A 25287-nucleotide genomic window follows, 5' to 3' on the forward strand; every position below is an offset into this window, starting at 1 on the left:
CTTAAACACTCAGAGGGGACAGTTCCACCTATGCAAACAGGCTTTCTCTAAATAATGACTGAAGGAGGAACCATGACAAGAAAAGTCAAAAGCATAAAAACAATATATTCTGGACTGAGCCCAACCAGAGAGTAAGACCACAGTCAGCTTTGGATGGGAAGCTATGCGACATCAGAGGGAGGTTAGTCCTGAACTGGCCTCTGACCTCCCCAGGGAGAGAGACGGGGAGAAAAACATGTCCTCTCACAGATCTGAATATCAGAAAATCTGAATGTTTGGTTTGTTACGCAGTCTTGTGACAGCAGCCTGTGTTTTTCCAAGTCATGTCTTGGTCTTGGGAGTCTGTAAACCGCTGCACAACAGACTCACACAGAGGACAACACACAGCAGCACAGAGCAGCAGAGGGGTAATGTGACAGCATGCATTTAGTGGAGGAGTCAGACAGAATACAGTGAAACTGAAGCTGACTGTGCCTGGTGTGTGTGCATTTAAATGTTCTCTTTAAACAATATGAAATCTTTTCTGTCAGTTAGACTCCCTCAGACAAGCTCAGAGGGGTATAAATGAGTCATTCCCCTGTCAGGCTGACACAGTGACCCTGAATAAACTTGTGTTTGCTGACACTGTGAAAGCACCAACAACATGCATTAGCCAACAGAGTAATGCAGGTCTGACAATGCTTAGCTTTGGTTTTTAAAGCTAAATACTTATTTCTTTAATAACTATATTCTTTTAGGATTATGGTAGAGCTCCAACGGGATTACTGTAACTCTACAGCAGGTGCTGGCAGAGAGTTTTTAGCCATGCTAACGTTGTCACTGCCTGTCTGATGGTTGGCCATTTTGGTTCAGCCTGAAATATCTCAGCAACTACTGGATGGATTGTCATGAAATTCAGCATAAACATTCAAAGTCTCCTGAGGATAAATACTAGGTACTTTATAATTTTTTTAGCTGTTTAGCTAAGCTGCTGGTTTTGAGTGAAATATAAAATCAAAATTTTAAGATTGTCATTTGGAGCATGTTGGCATCCTGGCATTAGCTTTCAGTTTACCCTCAGAAAATCATCAACTAGTTATGTGTGACATGCAGTTGGATCAAGAAAATTAACCAAATTTAAGCTTAAAATGGTGATCTTTCATTAAAACCACTTTATTCCACAAGTTTAATGTAAAAATAAATTACCAGAAATAAACCATTTGCATCAGATTCAGCAAAAACAAAAACGTCTGTGCTTCTCTGCACAACTGAGACACCGTTATTTACTTAGCTGTGACCAGCAACTACATGACAAAGTTTTGCAACCATACGGCTGAATTGTGGGCTGAATTTACACAGATTAGATAGGAGACAGATATGGAAACAAATTAAACAGATTAAGAGAATAATTAAACATGTATGAGCAATTAAATAAACACATGGCTCAAAAAAATTTATATAGAGGAGCAAGTTGTCAGGAAGTTGTTGCAAGACACATTCAGCGTGGTGAAATAGCTTTCTAGAGCTAATGTACAAAGTAGTGTGATGAGTGACTAGCTTGTAGATGTTTAAAAATGTAATAGCAAAATATCTATAGTATAGTACTCACTAATGCTAACACCTGTGAGTACTAAAATATTCTACAAGTCGATTTCAAGTTAGTTTTTTAACTTTGATTAAAAAAAAAAATCAAGGAAATCAGTTTTTTTTTATTTTTTAGGACGATTTATGGTATTGTAACTTTGTTAAACAGAACAAAGGACATTTTTGAGTTCTCTCTATATTTAATCATAGTTGTACTGTTTCCACAGAGGTGCAGGACTTTATACTTCAGTGAAAGGTTAGAGCACTGCTGTGCCCATCTACAGCCTCTCTAGCTTCACTGTAGACTCGTCGGCTGCGGTTGAATAGCTGGTCAAAAATTTTCTTCAATACTTTTCCTTGACCTTGATGGAAAACATCATGGGGTCAAGGAAAGATGTGAATGAGAATTCATATGGACATAGGAAAAGATAACCATAGTTCAAAGTCTGCACTTACAATTGGCTACGCATGTTGTGGTGGATGTTGCTGACATGGGTCTGTAAAGGTTGCGCTGCTTTAAATGTCGCTACTACATGAAGATGCGTATTCTGTGCTAATGGAGATAAGAAAGAAAGCACTGAGGCACCTTTCTTTGGCATTTGAAAAATTCAACCTTATCATAGCTGACATACTTCTGGGTCATTTTACTCAGTTAGGAATCTTCTGAGGTTTAAATACTATTTGTTTCTCTAAAATATAGTTGTTTTGTTTTCATGCACTTCTATTGCTCTGCCATAAAATACAAAGTAACATATTTGATGAGATTTAACTCAACATGAATCAATTAGTTTATTAATGAGTTTGTCCAATAACAACAGAAAAAAATAAATCAACAACAATTTCGATAACTTAAGGACAGCAACATTTTTTGTTCTAGCTTCTGTCAAAGTGCAGATTTTCTGCTTTTCTCTGTGAATATTCTAAAACTGTTGGTCTGACAAATCAAGACATCTGAAGATGTCACTTCAGGCTCTGGAAACCCACTGGATTACAATAGAATAATAACTGGTGGCAGCCCTAGTGCCGTTCCTTTACCTATTTTCACCCTTGACATACATGCATGATAACATTTAAGGACCACAAAAAACAAACAAACATTGAAGAGAAAAAAATACACCGTAAAATAGTTTGGAAAATAACCAGAAGTGTAAAGTATATGTAAGTCTGTAATGTATGATTGGGCTTAAGCACAAAAATATACGTGCACGGCTGGTTAAGCTGATCAGCTAGCCCTAAATGCATGCAGTTATTAATAAGGGCCGATGTTTTGTTCTGAGATTTTACACATTCTCCAGGATCCTCTTTCAATCTAAGAGGAAACAGAAAATGTGACAGATATTTGAAATAGAAAAAATAGAGACCGAGAGAATGGCAAGCATGTTCAGCTGTGGAGGAATGAAATGCTGCAGGGCCTGCTCGTGTCTCGCAAATTCCCAGCAAAATATATTTAGTTGTTGAAGACATTTGCTAATTCTAGAATAATCTGTGCCATCCTGGGTTGTCCCACAGGATATTTCTATCTGTAGCGGCTCCCCCTCTTCCCTTTGCCTGGCGACGGGCTGCTGCATGGGAAAGGCATGTGAAACTGGAGTCTGGGCCACTGGACCTCGTCTGGTTGGGTCATCCCCACCAGCTCCTTCGCCTTTGTTCCTGCACTACAACAATTAGGCTTTGCAAAAAAGACTATGGCGCATTCCACTAAAAATAACATTGCTTCTTACATTTCATTACAGGACCCACGGAACTGGGTTTATACTCTGGATTTGGGTTACCATTCGTCAGTTTGACCACAATGAGCTCACTAAGACTTGACAGCCACATGTTTTCAAGCGGCAAACAAAATTCAAAGCCACTCCTGCCGTCTTTCATATGGTTCACTCAGTTCATATTAAATTAAAAAACATGTTGTTGATTACTCCTCCAACTCTTTTAATTTAGACATCTTGTCGCCACGGTCCAATGCGGAGTGTAGATGTACTGCATTTTTGACACTGGTGTTTAATGGTGTGATGGTTCACTGTACAACTGCGCCAAACACTAGTGTGATAAAACAGCAAGAGCCAACCACAGCAGAAGACTGAAAGCAAGCTGCACGCCTCAAATCAAAATCACAACGATAAACTTATCCAGCCACTGAGAGTCTTTTATCGTCACCGCAAACCAGCTGCTGAAGTCTACAAATACGATTTCAGGCTTGAACTCTGGTTAACAAGCACTGCATATGAGACCAGAAAAACAACAAATGTGATGACAGCGACACAACGTTGTATGCATGAAGTGAGATCAGAAAATTCTGCACGTTCCCCTTTTAACTCCAATATGCACCACAAATGCCACCTGCTTTCATTCTCATATTGTTAGAGGGTGACAGACAGTCTCTGAGAAAAAAAAAGGCCACAAGTGTTGTTGGCCTAAAAATTCCTTTCTGTGTTAAAAAAGAAATGTGAAAACAACTTTGGGAGGAATGTCATTTATGTCCAGCCTCTCTGAGGGCCTGGTGCAGCATTTCAGAGCGAGGCCTAAAGCAGCTGACAGACAGGCGGACGGACAGACACCCACTTCTCCCATTATGTGTTGAATCTTATGGAAATAGGTCTCTATAAGTAGACCGAGATCCCTGTCTCTGTACACATTTAGACAGCGTCTGGACACATGGAAGGGAGCAAAATACAGTTGGGTCAACTGTGACCAAAGTAAAACTGTCTCGCTATCGGGGCCGGAAGAAGAGGCTGTGTTTCTTAACGCTAATATTACTCAAGTACAGGTGGAGCACTTAAATAAAAATGTAAAAGCAACCCTTTAGAATACCACTTTGAACACCATAGCATGTACAATCACTATACTAGTATCCAAGCCATAATTATTTTTATCATTAATTCCCCCTCACCCAATTGGTTGAGGCAGATGGCCGCTCTCCCTAAGCCTGGTTCTGCTGGAGGTCTCCTCCTGTTAAAAAGGAGCTTTTTTCCTTCCCAATGTCACCAAGTGCTTGTTCAAAGTGGGCTTCTCTCTATAATACAATATTGTAAGATCTTGACCTTTCTTCTGTACATGATCTTACAATATTGAAAGTTAACAGCCCATTAAATGACCCATTATCAGAGCACATCATTACCATACACATGGGCCAGTAAAGACTGACTGTGATCATTGATAAACAGTAAGTAACCATGATAACATAGGCAACCTTTTGCAGTCATGTGAAAAAGGGCATGTTACCCTGGAAACATACAAAAAGTGACAGGCTACACACAGAAAGGGTGCATTTTAAGCCAGATCACAATCCTTTTCTAAACCCAGCCAAGTAGTTTGGTGCCTAAACTTAACCAAACACCAACTAAAAAGCAGCAAGTAAAAACCAAAGTCAAAATATGACTTAAGTCCAAAAATAATACTAACAGAGACAGGACTTTAACTCCCGTCTCCTGAGTGACATTCCACTGACTTATGTCTCCTCCATTCCCTCCAACCTTTAAATGCAGACCTTTTTTCCTCTTTGTAGGCGCAAAACTAGAGAGCTACCACCATGAAGTAAGGTCATAATAAAGCAACATTAAATGGGGTGATAAAGCGCCTACTGAGCACACAAGGAGGTTGAAGAGGTCCCCACTGGCCTATATGTAGGGAAATACATGCCATGATTACAGCTGAATAGGGTGATTTCATGTGTACGAGGACGACTTACGTTGTGAACTGATGCTTTATGAATAAAACAGACTTGAACTAAATTATTGCATCCAATCTCTAAATTCAGTAAAGCTCTTCACTGTAGTAAACATACTCTCTCCATAAAGAAGCTTTTGAGTTAAAAATGACACTTAATTTTGAAGGAACATCTAAACCTTACTAATCAATATGCTGTATATCTCATTAGTTTAATCCGTGTAAAACTAAAGTGTTAAAACAACAATGGTGACACAAGAGGGCGGCCATCTACCTCACAGTGACTCCAGGAAGTAACTGTGCCTGGCTGAGAAATACAACACAACATTGTTTCCACACTTCACTTTTTGAAATAAACAAACAAAATATAACAAGTTAAAAGCTGAGCTTTGGGATTGTTAGTAGATGGACTTCATTACCTTTGGACAGAGCCAGGCTATCTCTTTCCCCTGTTTTCAGTGTTTTTACTAAGCTAAGCTAACCAGCTGCTGGTTTCACATTTACTATATAGACATGAAGGCAGCATCTATCTTCCTACTCTCACTATCAGCAAACAAACAAGTAATCCTATATCCCCAAGTATCAAGCACCACACACAGCTAGGTTAGCATTCATAGGGCATATATAAAGATTTCATAAATAGTTTATTACACTACGACGTAGTTTTAAGCCGCTATAAAGCAGCCCATAACTATGTGCTGCGGTATAAACAAATGATAAATGACTGTATATTATAACAAAGCTGCAATAATGTCAACTATGTTTTCACAGGACAAGCTATAATTGTAGGCAAATACTGTGCACTGATAAACACTTAACAATGGAATTAAATCTGCTTATGGCTACATTATATAGTGTTAGAAACCATTTATTAAACGTTTTTAAAACTGCTTATAATTGTTAAAGAGACTGTAGTCTTCTTTGGAAAAGTTAGAATGATGACCTCACTAAACTACAAGCAAGTTAAAAAAAAAAAAAAAAAAAGTTGATTCTCGGTAAAAGGAGAATTATTTATAGTTTCTTGTCACCTCTAATGCAATTTTAAAAACAGGCTGTAAGGTACAAAACCATACACACCAAACAGCTCTGCCAGTGTTGTCAACTGTATTTTTCTTTCTTTTTGAATAAGAATTGTGCAGATGTGTGGAAGGGAACAAAAAAACAATGGTGGCCCAGAGCTCGAGGTTGGTCCACAGAGTCTGGCATGTCCTGTTTAGGTTGCATTCTTCACAATATACACATAAGACACAACCAACCTACAGGTCTGACTGCTGACTGCAGCTGTTGAAGAAAGGGCATCAACTGAGAACTCCTGCAAATCAGAATTTAAGCTATCAGTGACCGTTTTTATGGTTGTATATCAGTCAGAAAACATAGGCTAGTCAGTTAGGAAAACTGGACATCAAAGGGGGGGCAACGCCTGTAACACTAACTGCTGGAGGAAAGTGGTTTGAGCTTCCAGAACAAGGAGCGAGGTGAAAGCCGAAGACAAACATATTGTGTGCTCATGAAAAAGAACACAGAAAACACATAGGGCAAAATGACACCAGATCAAGCAATGGCATGTTCGTAACCTCCCCCTACCAAAAGACAAAAAAGAGCCATCATAATGAAAACACTGGGGGAAGCAAAATAACAGCGGGGTTCAGCGCATGTGAATAACCTTTCGGTGCTGGAAACACAGCTCACCCTTTCCAGAATAATTGAATTTGGTGTGCTTTGTGACCAAGTATAAAGGCCTCCCTTTGCTGAGCGGCAGGCCGGCCATGGCTGTTGCATAACAGAGCTAATAAAGGAGGCCTATAGGGCCCAGGATGAGAGGAGGAGGTAGACACGTGGGAACTGCCTCTGTTCTGCTGCTTTGTCTGGGGCCGCAAGCAAGCAGAGCCCCTGGGCATTAGTGTAGGCATGCCTAACATAACGCTCATTCCACAGCAACAAAAAAGCCCCATAGAGCAGCTTGGCTTATCTGCAGGAGCTGGCCGTGATCTGCTCGAGGTATCCACCGTCCTCAAAGACATCAGCATCATCAAGAGTGAACCAAATAGTGAGGGAGGGATGTCAGCAGTAAACGCAAGAACCTGCACTTGTGAGTTAGAGCAAGGTACATGCTTAGGGATGCCAGTTTCTCAGGTATCTGTGCACCGTGTTCACACATCAATCTAATTTTTCACTACATGCTGTCATCTAACCAAAACGGCTCCGTCTCCAGCCTCTCCACTGCCTGCAGACGTCCAGCATACCAGCAGGAACAAACTTGAACTCTGGCTGATACACAGCTCTGTTACAGCACATCATGATCACCACTGACAATTATGTTTCAGCTCAATGGCTCTTGTGTTTCAGTGATTAGGCGATAATCCACCGCCGACACGCCTCTCTGCGGGTCAGCAGACTCAAGGCTCGCGCACAGCGGACTGCCCTCGCTACGAGCTGTACGACACGCCGGATCACAGGACAGCAGCACCTGCATGCTGTATTGTCACTCAAGGTGGTGGCACAAGATGTTGTACGGTGTTGTTGTTTGTTAGGCATGAATGAGGCCTCAGTTGTGCTTCAGAAAAATCACATGTTGCTGAAGATATGGGGAGTTTGGTCACTGCCAAATAAGGCATGTTTCAGTCCCCAACATCCCCAAGTTTCACAATGTCATGAAAACCAGTCGCCAATATAAACTACCAAGGTCAAACAAATATTGGTATCTGATAACTTATACAGTGTATTTTTATAATTACTCACTAAAGATTAAACTCACACTTCCCTGTAATCTCAAAAGAATTTACCAGGTCTGTGATAGCAGCTTTTGAAAGTCTTAAATTGAGGTTGTTATTGGGCAGACAATGATAAAATAACAATATTATCAACATCATTAACATTTTTTTTTTGGCCTTTGTGCCTTTATTTGATAGTGAAGTGAGAGAGAGACAGGAAAGTGGGGGGAGAGGAAAGGGGTAAGGACGTGTGGAAAAGGGCCATGAGCAGGATTTGAACTCATGACCTCCACATCGGGACTGTAGCCCTGTACATGACACGCCAGCTCAACCAGGTGAGCTACAGTGGCGCCCCATCATTAACATTTTACACAACCTGGAAGCAAGATTAGTGAAACTTAAACAACTAAAGGATTATTGATCACCAAAAATGCCTTGTTTTGTTCACTGATCAACAGAGCAAGTCAGTTATTAAGCTAATATGCTAAGCATTCACTTGTTTTGCCGCATAAATTTTAAAGATTTGCCACCGGTTTCTGTTTTGTATTGCTCCAAATGGATCATTTTGGGGTTTACACTGCTTGTTAGACAAGACATTTTTGATAGCAAAAGGAGGGTAACATGATAGGGCTGGACAAGTAATGACTTTCAAATAAAAATCACAATTTTAGCCATGCAAGGCAATTTGGGACATACATTATGCATCATGTAAGATCCAGAATGTATTTTATATCGTTATTACTTCACTTAATTAGACTGCAGAATGTGCAGGACTAAGATGCTGCTCCTGAACCGGGTTTGATGTTGCAGATTCTTTACAGAAAGGTCCTACTATTTTCTTATTTGAATTATTTTATCATTATTACTTTATTTATTTACCTTAACAGTCACAGCTTTGGTGATAACTGTTCTCTTCGATCTATTCTATTCTATCTAAAAAAAAATATAAAAACATGTTTGAAGCAACTTATATCAAGAAGTTCTTGTCATTGCATTTGAATACAGAGCAGTTCATTTTCTGATTTCTTCTTATGGGTTAATAGTGCAGCACATTTTACATATTCACACGGTGAATACTGAACTGAAACTTAAAAACTTATATCACAAGCTGCAACATGTGTTAGAAAAATCATAATTAGCTATTTTCCTCATATCATTCAGTCCTACTGCATGACTCCTGCATTTAGTCAGGCCATCTTCTCTTTCAGAGCATCACATCAATGGAATTCAACAACATTCAAACAGACAGACCCCATCCTCTTATCTATTTAAGGATAATTGTAAGAAATGGCGAACTGAGACCCACCTGTGTGACACTGAAGTTGTCCTGTTACACCTTTGACAAGATTCTAACCACAATACATCTATGTCTGAGTGTATTATCCTGTATTTACGTGTATTTTATGAGCTGCTTTATTGCTACTGTATTTATATTTATTAGAATGTAGCTTGACTTAACTAGTTACATATTGTGCTATTAATACTCATTTTGAGTGCCTTAAAGTAAGTTGGCTTTTTTACATGTATTTAAATGTTTATTATTGTACATTATCTCTTTTCAAATAAAGAAATTAAAATTGAAATGTTTGTCCTCATCTACTTAATACAAAAGCCCAGACTGCATCTACATTTTCTGATTTTATTAATCACTTCTAAGACATTCAATTACAATTTTTCTTGTTTATCCAATTGTCTGGCTTGGACACTACTTCATGTAGCAGTATGTCACCCTCAGTTAAAGTCTGTAACTCATGATGAAGGTCTGTAATGAGATGTGACAGATACCAGGCAGGAATCCTGACACTGTCATCCTTTGATTTTAGTTGTGCTTCAACAGAGCAGCTGTCAAACCAGTATGAAACTCTTGTAATGGCTGCATTCATCCTCTCTGCCTCTGCTGTCCACATCACACTTGCAAACAGCCCATATATCTGCAGCTGATGCAAACAACTACATTTTTCAAGAGTGGCAACACCAACTGAGAAGCTGACACCTTTTTGTATCTGTTGCATGTTAGCAGAAAGTCAGCTTTAGCGCTGCGTTGTGATGTGATTTATTGGAAAGTCAGCATCAGGTGGTGACAGAAGACATTCCTCTGGCGAGATAACCTATAAATCAGCGAGCAGCACCAGAACAAATGCAGAAAACATTCTTTAGTCATGCAAACGCACAAGCCTAGAGTGCCCTCCCTCGTACACTGATGACTATAAGACCTTGTGAAACTACTATCAGCTGTACACAACAATGGTTAATCAACTTGCAGGGAGGTGGAGGAGGGCCCTTCAAGGAAATCAGGTTTTTCTTATCTAGATTACATGCAGCTACTACATTCCCGCTGCTGAAATCAGCTGCAAGAAATCTGGTGCAGAATGTGCTGTGCGCAGCGACACATCCTCCTTTCCTTTCAAACAAAATTCAAACTGGACTCGTGCCTCCTGCCACACTTGGCAGCGTTGTTTTTGTGCATTTCTGCCTTTCCCTCATAATACATCAGAGTTAAAATACTTGCGATAATTCCCAGTAATCTCACAAAGTCTGCTTTGAATGCCTGAATGAGCCTGTTTCTGGGTTGGTGAAATCCCAGTCCCCACAAAAGCACATCCTTGCAGCTTTCCCAGTGGCCCAACTAGCATTCCTCACATATTTTCACAAAGATTTCTGGGAGTTGGAGTTTAAAGTTCTTGTCCTGCTACACTACAGTCTCATATCCAGTGAAACGCACACATTAATGGCCATTTTGGGAAGGCAGTGACACTAATAAGCAAACTTGAAGAGCTGTTCTTGACTCTCAAGGAGGTGTCTGCATGAAAAGGAAAAGGGGAGCTGGATAACAATAGCTCTCTGTATTAAGTGTGTGAGCCAGGAATGTTTCAGGTCACTGGAAGTCATAAATCTACAGAGCTTACTGATGAGTCTGAATGACTGAGGTTTGAGGTAGACTTCAACTTTTCTCTTGCATGAAGAGGAGGCGGCTCAGGTGACCAGAGTGGCTGGGTTTACACTGAATGCAGACTGCTGCTTTGGTGGCACCAAACTTACCAGGGAAGGCTGAGCTGCTGTCAAAGATAATGTAAAAGAGAACTGTCACATTTAGTGTTTAAAGGGAGAAATGTTATTGTAAGCAGCCGCTGCATGGTAGGTGACCATGGGCGTGTTTGCATGGGAACTTCTTCAAGAGTTGGGGAGGCCACAACTCCTGCCAAACCTCAGCTGATCCATCGGTCGTGGCTACATTATCCACCGCAACCTCGTCTCACATTAAAGGGAGCGGGTGATTTTTTTTTTACAGCCCCGGTCCCGAAAAAACAACAACACAGCCCTCACTGGAAGCCCCCTCCCTGCAGCCGCCCTGCCATCTCCTCCGTAGTCTGTTAATTTAACATTACTTTGTGTGAGTGTGTGTGATCCCTCTCCTCCCGGGCCTATAGCATACCTATCTCTGGGGTCAATCCATGAAGTTTGCCGGGTGTTGTGGTCGATGAAAAACACTCTGCCATCGTAATCCCGGGCTTCCTCCCAGCCCGCGGGCAGCGGCAGCTCCGAGCTCTCTCTCCGCTTACCGCCGCTGACCCACGGCATAGCGTCGAGACGGTGAGAGGGCTGAAGCCCCCTGCCCTGCTTTTTATCCCCCCGAAAAAGTCGCTCCTCACTGCATTACAACCAGCTCGACCTCGACGCGCTGGAGAATGGAGAATACGCGAATACGAAACTTTCCACCGAGGTTGTCCGTAGAAAAAGTCCCGCCGGAGGTACATCCACTGTCTTCTGTCTACAAACCTCCCGACAAACGGCGGCGCGGCGCTCTCACGGTCCTCGGTCCTCCATGTTCGCCTCCTCCACCATATTTCATTCCTCTGTGTCCATATTCGGAGGCGGATTTGCATAAACGGTCGGACGTACGACCGAGGGAGCTGCTCCGTCCAATGGGTGAACTTCAGAGCTCCACACTTTCATTAGAGCTTATTAGCGCGAAGAAAACACTGTTTGTACATTTATTTAACAGCTCCCCTCGAAGATATTCACTGAAAACTGAAAAACTAGCTTCAATTCTTAAGCTAGCGCAACTTACAAACAGCGACCTGTTGATTCACACGACATACCTTTGCGATAACTTCATGAAAAAGTTGTTAATTCAAATATGTCAAGACGAAATATGACTAAAATATGAAGTTTAAACGTGTTAAACTTTCATTTAAATCAACGGACAACTCCCCCTGAACACTAACCCGTGGTTTGTTGTTGACTGCAGGACTGTTGGAGCGGTGCAGCAGCGACACCTTCCGTCTGTAAAGGAAACAGCAGCCGCAGTCAATAGTTCCACATCAGACACAAACTGAGGATGCAGTAAGAAGTCTAATTCCTGGAGGGTTTGGTCTAATTGAAGTTTTTAAAAATAATTACATTTTGGGTCTAATTTTCTAAGGCTCATTCTAATTCTAAATTCAGGAGCTCTCAAGAGCTGTCAAATCACTTATTAGTATTGAGACCCCTTACTTAAGTTAAGTACCAATACAGTAATATAACAACACTCCATTACAAGAGAGAAGATCTGATTAAAAAAAACAAGTCCTACCTAAGTAAATGTACCACACATATACTCCATTTCACAATAGTCATGCACAAACAATCCTGCTTTAGTCAAAGTATCAAAACAGCTATTTGTCTGTGTAGATTCTCAGTCACCCAGTTCATGGTAATCCTTGGAGCTTCAGTAAAAAGCAAATAGACTTCTCAGCAAATTTAAAATACTCCATTACCAATGAAGTCCAGACGAAAAATCCTGCTTAAGTAAACGTGCCAATATTGCAGCGTAAAAATATTCAAGTGCAAGTAAAAGTCCTGCATAAAAAGAAATTACTTAAAGTATCGATACAGCAATATAAAAATACTCCAATCCAAGTAAAAGTCTTGCCTGCAAAACCCCACTGAAGTAAAAGTATTCGTACCACAATCTAAAAGTACTTGATTACATAAAAGCCCTGCAGGAAAAATCCTACTTCAGTACAGTTACCAATACAGAAATGTGAAAATATTTTATTATGGGTAAAAGTCCTGCATGTACAATCCCGCTGAAGTAAAAGTATCAAAACAGCAATGCAAAAATACTCCATTACAAGTAAAAGTCCATCCATCCATCCATCCATCCATCCATCCATCCATTATCTCTACACCGCTTAATCCTTACTAGGGTCGTAGGGGCGCCGGAGCCTATCCCAGCTGACTTAGGGTGAAGGCAGGGGACACCCTGGACAGGTCACCAGTCTATCACAGGGCTACACTTAGAGACAGACAACCAAGCACACTCACATTCACACCTACGAACAATTTAGAATCACCAGTAAACCTCCAATAACCCTAACCCTTCTAAACACTAAAGGATCCCACAGATTTTTTTTTAAGCAGGACTAGAATATTTTGTGATGTAATGAGTATTACTGTACTGGCACTTTAATGAACACTTATTCATCTATTGCATACTGTATCCTTTGCTCACACCATGAATTATGCTAAATAAATTAGTTTTGAAACATTATGGCCAATTAGGCAGCTAGTGCACATTAAAGCTGCGGGACCAATTTTTTTTCCAGTCACTACATTAAAAAAGAAGCTAAAGTTGCAGAGTTCAAGGCTCAGAGGTGCAGTGGTTTATGTCTTCATGGCCAAACAGAATAAATAAAAGGACCGAATATTAACATTAAAATAAACATTTGAGTATACAGTTAGTGTTCCTGTGTGTGTGATGGATCTTTGTTGACCTCTATGTGTGGGGGAAGGAACTGCACAGCACTTATTCAACTTATTTCCTCATAGTTCTCGACATCTTTCTGGTGCCGTGACTAAAATTCAGTTTGACACGAAATTCTAGTGGAATTTCCAGAGACGGGGAATTTCTGTTGCCAAACAGGTCGCGATTATCATGAGTGGCTTCCTTCTACCTGTGTCACTGTGGAGATTTTGCTCTGAAGTTGTGTTTCTCACACTGTCAGCACATGAAGATGACAGAAGCTCATTTTTCTGGCAGTTTAAGTATTCTTTGTGGAGACATCAGAGCAGTCAGCTGAGCATTTTCTGCTTCTCGTCCAGAAGAGGAGGAGGAGTTTGACAGGCTGGGGATTTTTATCTGTGCATTTTTGTTTGTGCGTTTGTTTGCGGTTTGTACAACTGTTTGTGTGTTTATGAATGGGAAACATTTTCTCACATCACAGCTTTTGATCTGCAGCCCTCCTACAATCATTTCCCACAGGCTATGTAGTGTTCATATGAGAGCACACAATAAGCTGCACTGTTGTTTCAGATTCGGTCACATGCAGCAAAAAGCCTGACTGAGAGCAACTTATGAACATGACAGAAATATTCATGTATTGTTGTATCTGCTAATGTCAGTAAATCTCACTATCTGTGGACCCAGTTTTATTTATCTAAGCTAACATTATCATTGATAGTAAATCAATTGAGGCTGTAATTGTGTTTGTCTTGTGCGAGAGTGATATTATGATACATTGGTTTTACATACTAACAAGCTGACATTAGCAAAAAAAAGAAATAAACAAACTGTATAGAATAAATTAAAATGACCATTAGGGTGTCTAATGAGTGTTTAAGTTCTAATTTTACTCACACAGATTTTACAGCATATTTGGAGGCACAGCCCAGTTTATGAGACGGCTATCTGTGTATATCATCTGTAAATAATAACCTGACCGTGCTACTGTGAGTCGTCCCATGTTAATTGTTTGATTATTTTTCTCTCAGAGAGGACACACAGGACGCAAAGTATGGACATTAGGGAGATAATTTTTGCTACATTAACTGTGCTGTCTACATTTAATGACATCCCTTGTGGCCTGCAATTTTGAGCAAAAAAAACTTTTGGCAATGGTTTTGTCAAATAGTGGTCATCACTGCCTCTGCCCCTGCTGCCCATTGGTACAGCAGCGGCAGCAGGAGGACCACAAAGGGGAGGGTCGATCGGGCCCCCTCTCCTGCCAGCAACAGAAGATGTGAGCTCCTCTGAGTGGGAACTGTTTGTGAACGAGCTCCCAGTCCAGAGCCAGAGCGGTCAACTCTAATTATCAGGTGTTGCGAGCAGCTTCTGTGCCGACTTGGACATCGACTGGCCTCTCCATCTGAAGTGCTGCCAGAGAAGAAGGAGAAGAACTCTTGTGGCTCTGTGAAGCGTGGAGGCCAGAGTGAGAGAGAGAGGAAACATGGACACATGCGCCTGCGCTTTGGAGCTGCTGGGGATGCTGGTCTATGTCGGGGCATGGCTGTGCGCTTTAGCCACCACTCTCTTACCTCAGTGGCTGACCATGTCCACCGCGCTGCTGCCGGTGGAGAGCTACGAGCTGGGCCTGTGGGAGACCTGTGTGGTCCAGGATGTTGGAGGGATGGAGTGCAGAGCCTACGACAGCCTGCTGGGCCTCTCCAGTGACCTCAAGCTGGCGCGCATCCTCATGTGCACTGCCCTCGCTGTGGGCATGCTGGGAATTCTAGTGGCTATACCTGGACTTCACCTGGTCAACAGCTGCAAAGAACAGAGCGGCCATCGAGCCAAGAGGACTTTAACCATCATAGGAGGGGTGCTGGGGATGGTTTCTGGAGTGCTGTGTCTGATCCCCGTGTCCTACATGGCCCATTTAGCAGTGATACATTTCTTCGATGAGAAAGTACCTGACGTGGTGCCTCGATGGGAGTTTGGAGACGCTTTGTTCTGCGGCTGGGCGGCGGGGTTTCTCCTCATAGTGGCAGGGCTGATCATGGTCGCCTCTTGCTCGTGCTCACAGGTGGAGCCTCAGCCGGTGCTGCAGCGGAGGTACCAGGTGATGGGCGCAGATGCTAGGAAGCGCACAGAGTATGTTTAACGGATGAATTACCTGCATTGAGACCAAAAGCACAATATAACCACCTGTAGATCCACACTTCAGTGATGTAAATATCTGGTTTTATATCAAAGACTGCATAATGGTTGCCTTATCAGAAAAATGGATTTTGATCAGTGAAATTTTCACCTTATTTCAGCTACTTTAAATGAGTTACCTGCACAATCAAACATTACACTTCAAGACAACCTGCTGTGATCAGTAAAAATGAGTATTTTTTTTAAAAGACATGTTTTATAAAGCGCTTTATACCCCTTATTTTGGGATGGTTTCAGGATCTTTACCCAAACAAGGAAAAAAAATATTTCAAGCTAGAATAAGGGGACTTTTAAGCTTAAATTTAAAATGCTGTGATTGTAAATTAATGCCAAAACATAGATTATTTCTTGAAGCACAAACTATCCTGTGTCTCTTTTAGTTTGCTGATGAGCTGTTTTGTGCAGCACATTCAGATGATTCACATAAAGATTTTCACTACATTGTAATTGTATTGAAAAGTTTTCTTTTTTTCATTAAAAGAACGATAAGTATATTTGTATTTGTATGTATTATTTCGTGGAACGTTCTTCAGTTCGTGTTGATGAAACGATGAATGATGCAAATCCGTGAAGCAGGTTTGTCTTTGGTTATGTCAGAAGTGGAAACATGGCTGCTCTTTTCCTTGTTTGCCATCTGTTCTGTGACTAACAGACGACCGGGGCGACTGAAAACAGCCGCCTTGGTTTGTCAGGTGTGTCTGTGGCGGTGGAAACACAGCTTGAGACTAATTCCATCAGATTTCCTGGTCACTCGCTGAGCTAAGCTGTGTTTAATGAACGCTTTAATGGGCAGTGTGTACTGTAAAAGAATGTAGCACAAGCTGACATAATTACACAAATTTGCCAGGGTCAGGGGGCATCACCGCTCTCTGCACTCCAAACCTGTCTGTATCATTTACATACACACGGGTACAGTGACATAAATGTGTTATTGCAGGGGAGGAGGATGATTTATAAACCTTCCCGTCCTAATCGTGGTACTTTCGGTGGAGTCAGCTCTTACACAATGAAGTTAATGAGAGATAATGATGTTGTCACAGGAGCATCTGTTGCCTGAGGGGCCCTTCAAGACATGGAGGGCTTACTTGTAAGTGGCTAACAGTGGTTCTGTCAGGCCTCACAGAGCTGGAGGAGCCCGGGCTGAGAGACAACCTCCCTTCGCTTGACGCCACACAGGCTGCAGGGAGGGCCTGGTGTCTCCCAGTGTGAGGGCAGCTATCAGCAGGGAGGCGCTGAAAACAGCTGCAGAGATGTTCCTTTTGATTATCGTAAGACTCCAGTTGCTACGAGAAGGAAATGACATGTGTTCTTGTCAGGAGGAATTAAGTCTAAATGCATCCGACTGCAAACAAACAAACCTGCACTGAGGGGGTAAACAAACTGCTGGAAGATGTTGTTGACAGTTTGCTCAGATTATTTATTATATGTCACAGTGTTACATGACCTGCTGTTTGGACAGTTCAGCAGAGATTAAGATCTCTTGAGCCTCAGTTCAAGTTTGTGAAATCGGTCTTGTGTATGATAACACTCCGAAGCCCTCAGATTTTCCATACATTATCTAAATCCTTTTATCTGCCTTATCTCAGAGTTAGTGGATGAATTATCTCTCATGTGCCGCAAGATTCTTTGTCTGGTGTGTTGATTTAGTGTGAAGCAGCAGCAGTGACCAACTAAAACAGGTATTTTCGGACAGCTTACAAATAGCGAGGAAGTTGCACACAAGACTGTTCCCAAAAACGGTGGTGTAGAAGTCTTTACATTCTTTACTGAAACATCAGGGCTAGAATGCTCCAATAGTGCATTCAGAGCTCTACTTTATAGAAAACTAACATCACGTGTACTTCAAGTATAAAATGTAAACGTGTTTATTTTATTCTTTACATTGATGCACTGTTGCATTTAGTTGCGGTAAAGCTTTTTATTATATTTAGTTATGTACTTTAGCCTTGTGGTTTCCAAACTAGGGTTCAGGACCCTCTAAAGGGTCACCAGATACATCTCAAGGATTGTATGGTGATTAATGGGAGAAGAAAGCTGAAAAAAAAAAGTTTTCTGAAAAAAATCTTTGGCAACATTTTTGAGTTTTCTTTGATCTTTCCTTTTTTTGTTGATAATTTCACATTGTGGTTAATGAATAGTTAAAATTAAACTATTTGGGAAGCTAAAATAGTACTCCATGGATTATTCTTTGCTCTTCTGTAACAGTGTCGGACCCTCGTGGCTCAGGTTCTAAAAAAAAGGTTCAAAGAATTTCTCCTTCCTGTAAAACTCAATGCCTTCATCATCCACAGTGGACCATGTACCCTCTATCCAAAACTGTGATCACTTCTTTAATAACAGGATAAACAAATATACATTATGCAATTTTAGTTTTAAATTTTTTGTGTCAATTAAAAACAATCAGAAGTTAAACTGAAACCAGAAAACACTTGTCATTTGCTTTTAAAGCACAAAATAATTAAATATACAAATTGTTTTTTTTGTATTAACCTTTGTTTTTGGGTAAGCTATTGTTAGCAATGCTAGTTGATTAGCAGCCATCTTGGATTCTGAGGCCAGTGTTAGCGAGGTTATTCCGACTTGTTTAAGATAGAAATCCAACTAAAAAGAGCATTTTGAATAAAAATTTCTTGCTGGGATTTTGGATCGAACGTACCATCAGTTTACTTCTTTCTAATGCTGCAACTGAAAAACTCAGGATTTCGGTTCTGTAACAAGGAAGACATAAAAATAAAATACTACTAAAAGTTAGATTTCCTGAGTGGTAACTCAGGTAAGATTTCTCAACCCTTATCTCAACATTTTTTTTTGTAAACATTTTTTTCTGTCATTCATTTCTCCAAAACAGTCCGCTACACAGTAAACTGTGGGGAAGCAGAGCTTTTCTCTTTTAATAAGTTTAATGTCTAAATGTCTAAAATTTTAGACAATGCACCTTTTATGCCTTTTCTGCTCTTCTGTTCCTTAAGATAAGTGAACTACATGTCTGTTGCTGAGTGTTTTTGATTCAATTTTCAGTTCCATTCTATTTTATTTATACATGTCATCTCACAGCGCTTGATAAAACCTTGAGGCAGCTGTAGCTTCAAGGTCCAACTTTCCATTTCCAAGGTACACTGAATGAAGCATAGCTCCCTATCTGATGCTGACTCAAGTGACGTAACTTCAGGACTTTTGTCAGCTTTAACACAAGACCGACTGCAAACAAACTAATATGCCAAAGTAATGAAGAAGAAACTATTTGTCTTGGAAAGACAACAATTAACAATTCATAGACGTGTGCTTTTCTGATCAGAGGTCAGTAAGGTGGTACATCCCTGGGAAATATTTGACCATGTGGTGTATTTCATCATCAATTTTCATTCAAGATCATCATCAATGTCTCTGGATGTAGCATCTAAATGACATAGTTGTCAATATTTCCTTCAAAAATGGAGTTGGATAGATTAATAGAAGTAACTGCAGTTATTTTTCCACCTCTGATTACACGTGGAGATGGTACTGAGTACAATCATTATAACTGATCTTGATCAGTGGGGGTGACTGCCGCAATCTGCAGAAGGAGATAGAAGAGTAGTTGAGGCATAGCTGCTCATCTGCCCTGAGCTTTTCCACTAATCACCTGTTTTTTATCTGCAAACACAAGGTTGTAAGTCAAGCTAAAAGGTTATCAAGCTATGGTGGAGTTGTAATAAAATTACATAAAAATATAATTGGTACAACACATTTGCATTGATCACCTCCCTTTCTTTGTCAGAGATTTCTTATCACTGGTCCGCCTTTACACAATATACCAGATAGATGACTGAAATGAAGCTCTGGGTGACACGTCAGCTTATCTGCAGAGGGGAATGTGCAGGAGAGGAGGATGGTGAAGACAGGGAATGTTTTTGAATATGCTCAGTTAAATTAAAATCAAGCACTCTTACACATGTGACAAAGTGCGTCTCACCACCTTTCTGTAGCGGTCAGCGCAGGTCTACCATTCATCCACTTCTGAGACTTGTGTTTTTGACAGAGGGCTGTGCTCGTCTGAAGAGGGCCTTTTGTTCTGCAGCAGCTCGCCGCCTCCGGAGAGGTGCAGCAGGCCACTGGGCCACAGTGAGCGCCTGCGTTCCTTCCCTGGCAACAATCACCACAGTGAGGCGGCCTCCTCTCCACACTCACATGCCTGCTCTCGTCAGCCTCCCACCCAGGTCACATGAGCAGGGCCCCTGGTTAACCCGACCCACCGAGATCCCTCCTTACATGGGGCCCGTTAGAAGCCCACACCTTGGCATGTTCCCTCCCTCCCTCCACCTGCCTGTGTAGTGATAATACGGATCATTATGGTCATTACAATGCTCACTGCTCACAACACGGGGCAGATAAAGTTTATTACTACATCTGTGATAAGCATCTGTCCCTGAACTTCAATCCAATACAGCTTCATGAGCCACATGTTCCGAAAATAAAATCGAGCTGGCACGTTTTTATCTGTGTTTACACTTTCTTAGAATTTGGAGAACCTCAAGGAACTCTGGAGATATTCAAGGAACTTCTATGAGGGGTTCCTGGAGGATTTTTTGAAGAGAGCCTGACACTTTAAACTTGCATTTACACTTTGTTTTTATTATTTTATGTTGAAAACATAATGTTATTGAATTTGTGTACATTGCAATACTTTTAACATTTCTATAATATAACATTAGAGCAACTTTGGATATTGTCTGACTTTCTGCTGATCGATTTGTGTGCAAGTTTCTATTGACACTAATGTCAAGGTCTCTGTTTGTCTAAATGTAAAAATGTCCATTTAGTAGCAGCTAAAATATTGTGTAATGTTTTTATTATGTTGGGGGGTAAAAAAAAAAAAAAATCCACGATAGCAACAAAGAGAATAAACGCGCCTAAAAAGGAGACTGAAACCCATTAAAACAGTTCTTTGAAGCATTTTGAGCTTAAATGTAATCCAGAAAGTTTCTCAAGGCTTTATTACAGTAAAATATGAGTTTTTATAGGACCACCTATAGTGAGGAACAGGGCTGCAATTAGAAATTATTTTTACTAATTAATCAATTAATCTATAGAATACCTTCTCAGTTTATGGCTGGTCAATAAAATGTAAGAAAATGTTGTTTTTTTTAAAAGGCAGTTAGTGTACTACAAGGGTAAAAACAACATCCTCAAAAGTCTTGTTTAGTTTGCCCTCAGTGAGGAGCAAAGAAACCAGAAAAAATTGTAATTTGAGAAGCTGGAATCATAGAATTTAGACTTCTTACTTGAAAAATTACTTAAACAAATCCACTGATTATCAGGCAGTGTTCTAGTTGATGAGCTGATTAATCGTTGCAGCTGAAGAAGCACTGAGTATCATTGCTACGATCAGCCCTTCAGAGCATTTATCATCTTTCAGCTAATTGTTTCGATTATCTAGTTACCGGTTCAAACTATGAGCTGTTTTCGGCTTTTACTTTACTCTGGTACCAGCAGGCGAAAAACATCCAAAGACCGAAACTAAAATAAAACGCTGCTGATGTGCTTTTAAAACATGTTAAGAGAAACAACCACATTACACCAGCCCTTGCTGGCCTTCCCCTGTGAGTTTTACAATGGATATTAAGATTTTACTGCTTGTTTTAAATGACCTGGCTCATGTGTACATCCACAATCTGTTTGAGATCCTCTGGCAAGTCTGGTTCCTCATTCTCATCATCACCAAAGCTTGTCTTTGCTGTCCACTACAATGCACGCAACACCAAAGGCCATGAACACACAACAAGAAAACGCAAAGTTTAGTTCTATAAACAGCTTCTTTGCCTTCCATCACAGTCAAATGATATGTGATGTTTATCCAGGTGAGATCATTCTGCATCCCTGTTTATTTTATTATATATTATATTTATGTGTGCAAATCTATCGCTTTGTATGTTTTTCATTGTTACGTCAACATTAAAATTATGACCTGTGTGTCTTAATAGTTTGACAAATTCAAAAGTTAAGTTGAATACAAACCTTACTTCTCCTGGGTGTTGTTACACCAGAGCAATAAGTATTATAGATGACTATCAGTACTGAGTGTGTCGCCCAGGCCCTACTGTATGATATGTTTTTATTGTAAGGTATTTTGTAACTTTATTTTTAGAAGGTGCTACATAAATAAAGTTTATTAAATATTATTTTTATTAATATTAACATAAGTAAAACATCTTTAACTCCTGTCTACTGTATGAAAGCACAAGTTGCCGACTTATAAAATGATCTAGCTGGTGAACATGGTGGCTCATGAAGAAGCTAAAGAACTAACTAAAGCTAACTAACATCCTCCAGAAGTTAGAACAAGTAAAGCAAGGCTAAAATGAGCTTCAATAACAGGCTTACATTTATTAAATGGACATAAACAAAACTCCTAATAAATTCTAAAGTTGCTTCACATTTGCTGGACGTGTACACTATAACTTAGCAGGTGAACACAGTGGAGCATGTAGCAGCTAACAAGCTAACAGGCTAACTGCTGCCCGTCAGGAGTTGGTGGAGACCAAAACAAAGCAAAAAGAAGAATAAATCAGACTTACATTCATCATGTTGACAGAAATTTGACTTCACATGATTGCTGATGTTATTGTACATCTGCCAGATGAAACTGAAACTAAGAAGCTATTTGCTAAGATGTTAGCCACATTAGCTTAAAAGGTGAAACTAGAGCAAAGATGTTTTTACAGTTTGTTTTTTACTGCAACCAAGTGGTCATAGAGAACAATGCAGGTTAAAAGATGGATTCTTGTATAATTCTCAAGATAAGTCTCTTACCTGCTTTTATGTGCCATTTAAAAATTTGAAGTATTAAGGAAATTTGCATTTGTCCTCATCATTGCCTATTTCTGTAACGCTTTTTGATAAATACACGTTCTTGTCTTTTTAGCATAGTAGTAGTTGAAACAGTTTATTTTACAGATTCTGGTCGGGCCTATGTGTAGCTAGCAGTCTTTTTAGTATTATAGCATAATGGCAAATGTTCCACATTGTTGTTAATGCTCCTAAATTTGATAACAAAGCATTAGCATAACATAGCATTTGGCTTAACATGTGTCTTTGTATTCACACAGCCCATCAAGTCTCTCTTCCATGAAAAAAATTGTGTAAAGTCATTTGTGTTGCTGATTTAATTGTTTTCATTGGTGAAAGCAGGATTATCGACGCCCTGGATGTTTCCATTAGATAATTCAGAATTGTGTGGCAGCGTTGTGACCGTCCAGGGACCATGAAGCGGGTCCCTGGAGGCCTCTGAGATCACATCGTGCCACACGTACCGATAGCAGAGGAAAACCAGGCCGCTGATGAGCAAGAGGACGGAGGAGCAGATTCCCACTCCGATGGCCGAACCGACCTTCTGGCTGACAGGAGCAGCAGGGAGGTGGAACTCTGGAGGAAAGTCTATGGTCCTGTTGTTCAGCACCGAAGTCATGTTCCACACCAGCGGCACCAAACACAATGTCGCCGTGAGCAAATACAAGAGGCCCCCCGCCACGAAGGCCAGCCTGATGCTCCTGCGGTTTTTCACAGAAAAGTAAACCATCCTCATGGCTACCGCAGCGATGATGTTCCCTGCCAGGCCACTGATCACTGCCATCATCATCATCACCTGAGCCACAGAGATCTCAATTGGAACAAAGGTGTCCGAGATGCCGATACTCCAACAGTTCTCCATCCTGGGCAGGACGTGGCTGTGGAAACACGCCCTCCAGATACCCACCCAGGCCACGCCCGAGGAGATGACGGACACATCGTCCACCTCCCACAGGCGCCAATCGTTGAGGCCGATTGTGGTCATGGTCAGGATCCAGGCCAGGAACCCGGCTATGAGGGCCAGGAACTGCCAGTGAGCTGTGTTTGCCAAGTAAAGCATCTCTGAGCTGTGAGGCTGCTAATGCTCAGAGAGACTGATCACTGCTGCCATCACTCCTGATGGAAACAAAAATATACACAGGAGTGTGAAAATAGCTTAAATGCACATGTACATTAATAATTCGATGTTATTGTTAGATTTAATTTGGACTTTGAAGTATGAGCAACATGGAAAGCTCACTGCCAAATTTACTCTGGGATTCACCTCAGAGGGAACCATTAAAGGGTTGGTTCATCCAAATGATCAAACACACATTTCCTCACTTAACCTCTCACCTCTTGTGGTATATAACCATGTGGATATTATTATCTGCTGAGGTTTAGAGATTTGTGACTCCAGGTGAGTCTACAGAAGAGGAGGTGACGGGAATTTCCGAAATAAGTGTTGGGATTAGTCTGGATTATCCACAAAACTCGCTGTAAATTGTTGTCTAGAGAACTTTCTTTTTACTTCAGAAACATAAACACCACTGGACTTGCTCAAGGTGTATTTAGCTGGTATTTTCACAACTTAGTTTTATGAAGTGGTTTTACATTGCAATACTTCAACACGTATACAATAAATATATTTAAGAAAATTTTGGCAAACTTGGATCTTGTCTGACTTTCTGCAAATGACTCTTGATACTAATGCTAAGGTCCCTATTGGTCTCAATGTATAAAAACTTTTCCACTTTATTTAGGGACAATTTTAATCGTGTCCAATATTTTTATTTTGTTCGGGGGGTTAAGAAATTTTGTACAATATTAAGAATGAGAATAAAGATGGATACCCAAACCCCACAAAACAGTTCTGGGGTTCTCCAAGGAACCATTTTAAACCCAGAAAGTTCTGCCACAATGGAAAAGATGAGGAACCCCAAAAAGTTTGTTGAGGCTCTTCTACTTCTAAAAGAGTCTTAGAAAAAGATATTTAAACAGCTTTAATCACATTTTTAATATGATTTCTGGTAGTGATGAAAAGGCCTGCAAGTAGCAATTATTTTCACTAAATAATCAATCTGTAGATTATTTTCTATCTTGTTAAATGCCATCTAAACACTGATTTAACGCCAATGACGCTGTTTCATTGTCACAATTCATGTTTTAACTCTCAAGGTGCCAAAAAACAAGATTATTTATGACATTTAGTCCACAGTTGATGTCCTACATCTGAACTGAATTGGTTTTAAAATCTTTTTTTTATTTCATGTGTCCCTCTCCCGTTTATAGTTGAGTTCTTTTGTTTTTCTGTCTTTTAGTTTGTTTAATTTCCCACATCATGAACTGTAAATCCTAAGAAAAAACACACTACAGTTTGATTTATATACAATCTGGAGAACTAAAGCATAAAAAAGCACAATAATTTACTGTAGGCCTGTGTTTGCCATATTTTTTATTCCACTGCGATAATCATTATATCATGTTTATTGCTTTATACTGGAGAGCTTCAGAGCCAATAAACTGGCAGATATCAGCTTGCTGCTTGCTATTCTGTTTCCTGCTTTGTGTGTATTTGTCTGGAAACATTATTGACAGATATGCTTGAGGACGTTGTGCAACAACATC

The 25287-nt window shown here is 40.4% G+C and overlaps 3 protein-coding genes across 4 annotated transcripts in view; 1 reads left to right on the forward strand and 2 right to left on the reverse strand.

Moving 5' to 3' along the window:
- wwc3 (WWC family member 3) overlaps positions 1-23329 on the reverse strand; it is a 50648-nt gene extending 27319 nt beyond the window's left edge. Inside the window, exons 1-2 of one of the 2 annotated variants that reach the window (XM_008281291.1) lie at positions 23318-23329; positions 11371-11791 (exon numbers count right to left, since the gene is read on the reverse strand). In XM_008281291.1, the coding sequence (XP_008279513.1) occupies positions 11371-11516 (146 nt within the window). In that variant the 5' untranslated portion in view covers positions 11517-11791; positions 23318-23329. Of the gene's footprint in view, positions 1-11370; positions 11816-23317 lie in introns of those variants that run through there. The other variant, XM_008281290.1, reaches the window with a different exon arrangement.
- cldn33b (claudin 33b) lies at positions 15146-16309 on the forward strand. Its single transcript, XM_008281289.1, has one exon. The coding sequence runs from the start codon at positions 15146-15148 to the stop codon at positions 15797-15799; it is 654 nt and encodes a 217-aa protein (XP_008279511.1). The 3' UTR covers positions 15800-16309.
- Positions 22997-23740, reverse strand: cldn34a (claudin 34a). The gene has a single exon (XM_008281309.1). The coding sequence runs from the start codon at positions 23738-23740 to the stop codon at positions 22997-22999; it is 744 nt and encodes a 247-aa protein (XP_008279531.1).
- Positions 23741-25287: the final 1547 nt, after the last annotated feature.

Source organism: Stegastes partitus, unplaced genomic scaffold (assembly GCF_000690725.1).
Source record: "Stegastes partitus isolate 25-593 unplaced genomic scaffold, Stegastes_partitus-1.0.2 Scaffold228, whole genome shotgun sequence".
Taxonomy (NCBI): Eukaryota; Metazoa; Chordata; class Actinopteri; family Pomacentridae; genus Stegastes; species Stegastes partitus.

Coding starts and splice junctions, on each gene's coding strand:
- cldn33b (XM_008281289.1), top strand. CDS start 15,146: ATGGACACATGCGCCTGCGCTTTGGAGCTGCTGGGGATGCTGGTCTAT.
- cldn34a (XM_008281309.1), bottom strand. CDS start 23,740: ATGCTTTACTTGGCAAACACAGCTCACTGGCAGTTCCTGGCCCTCATA.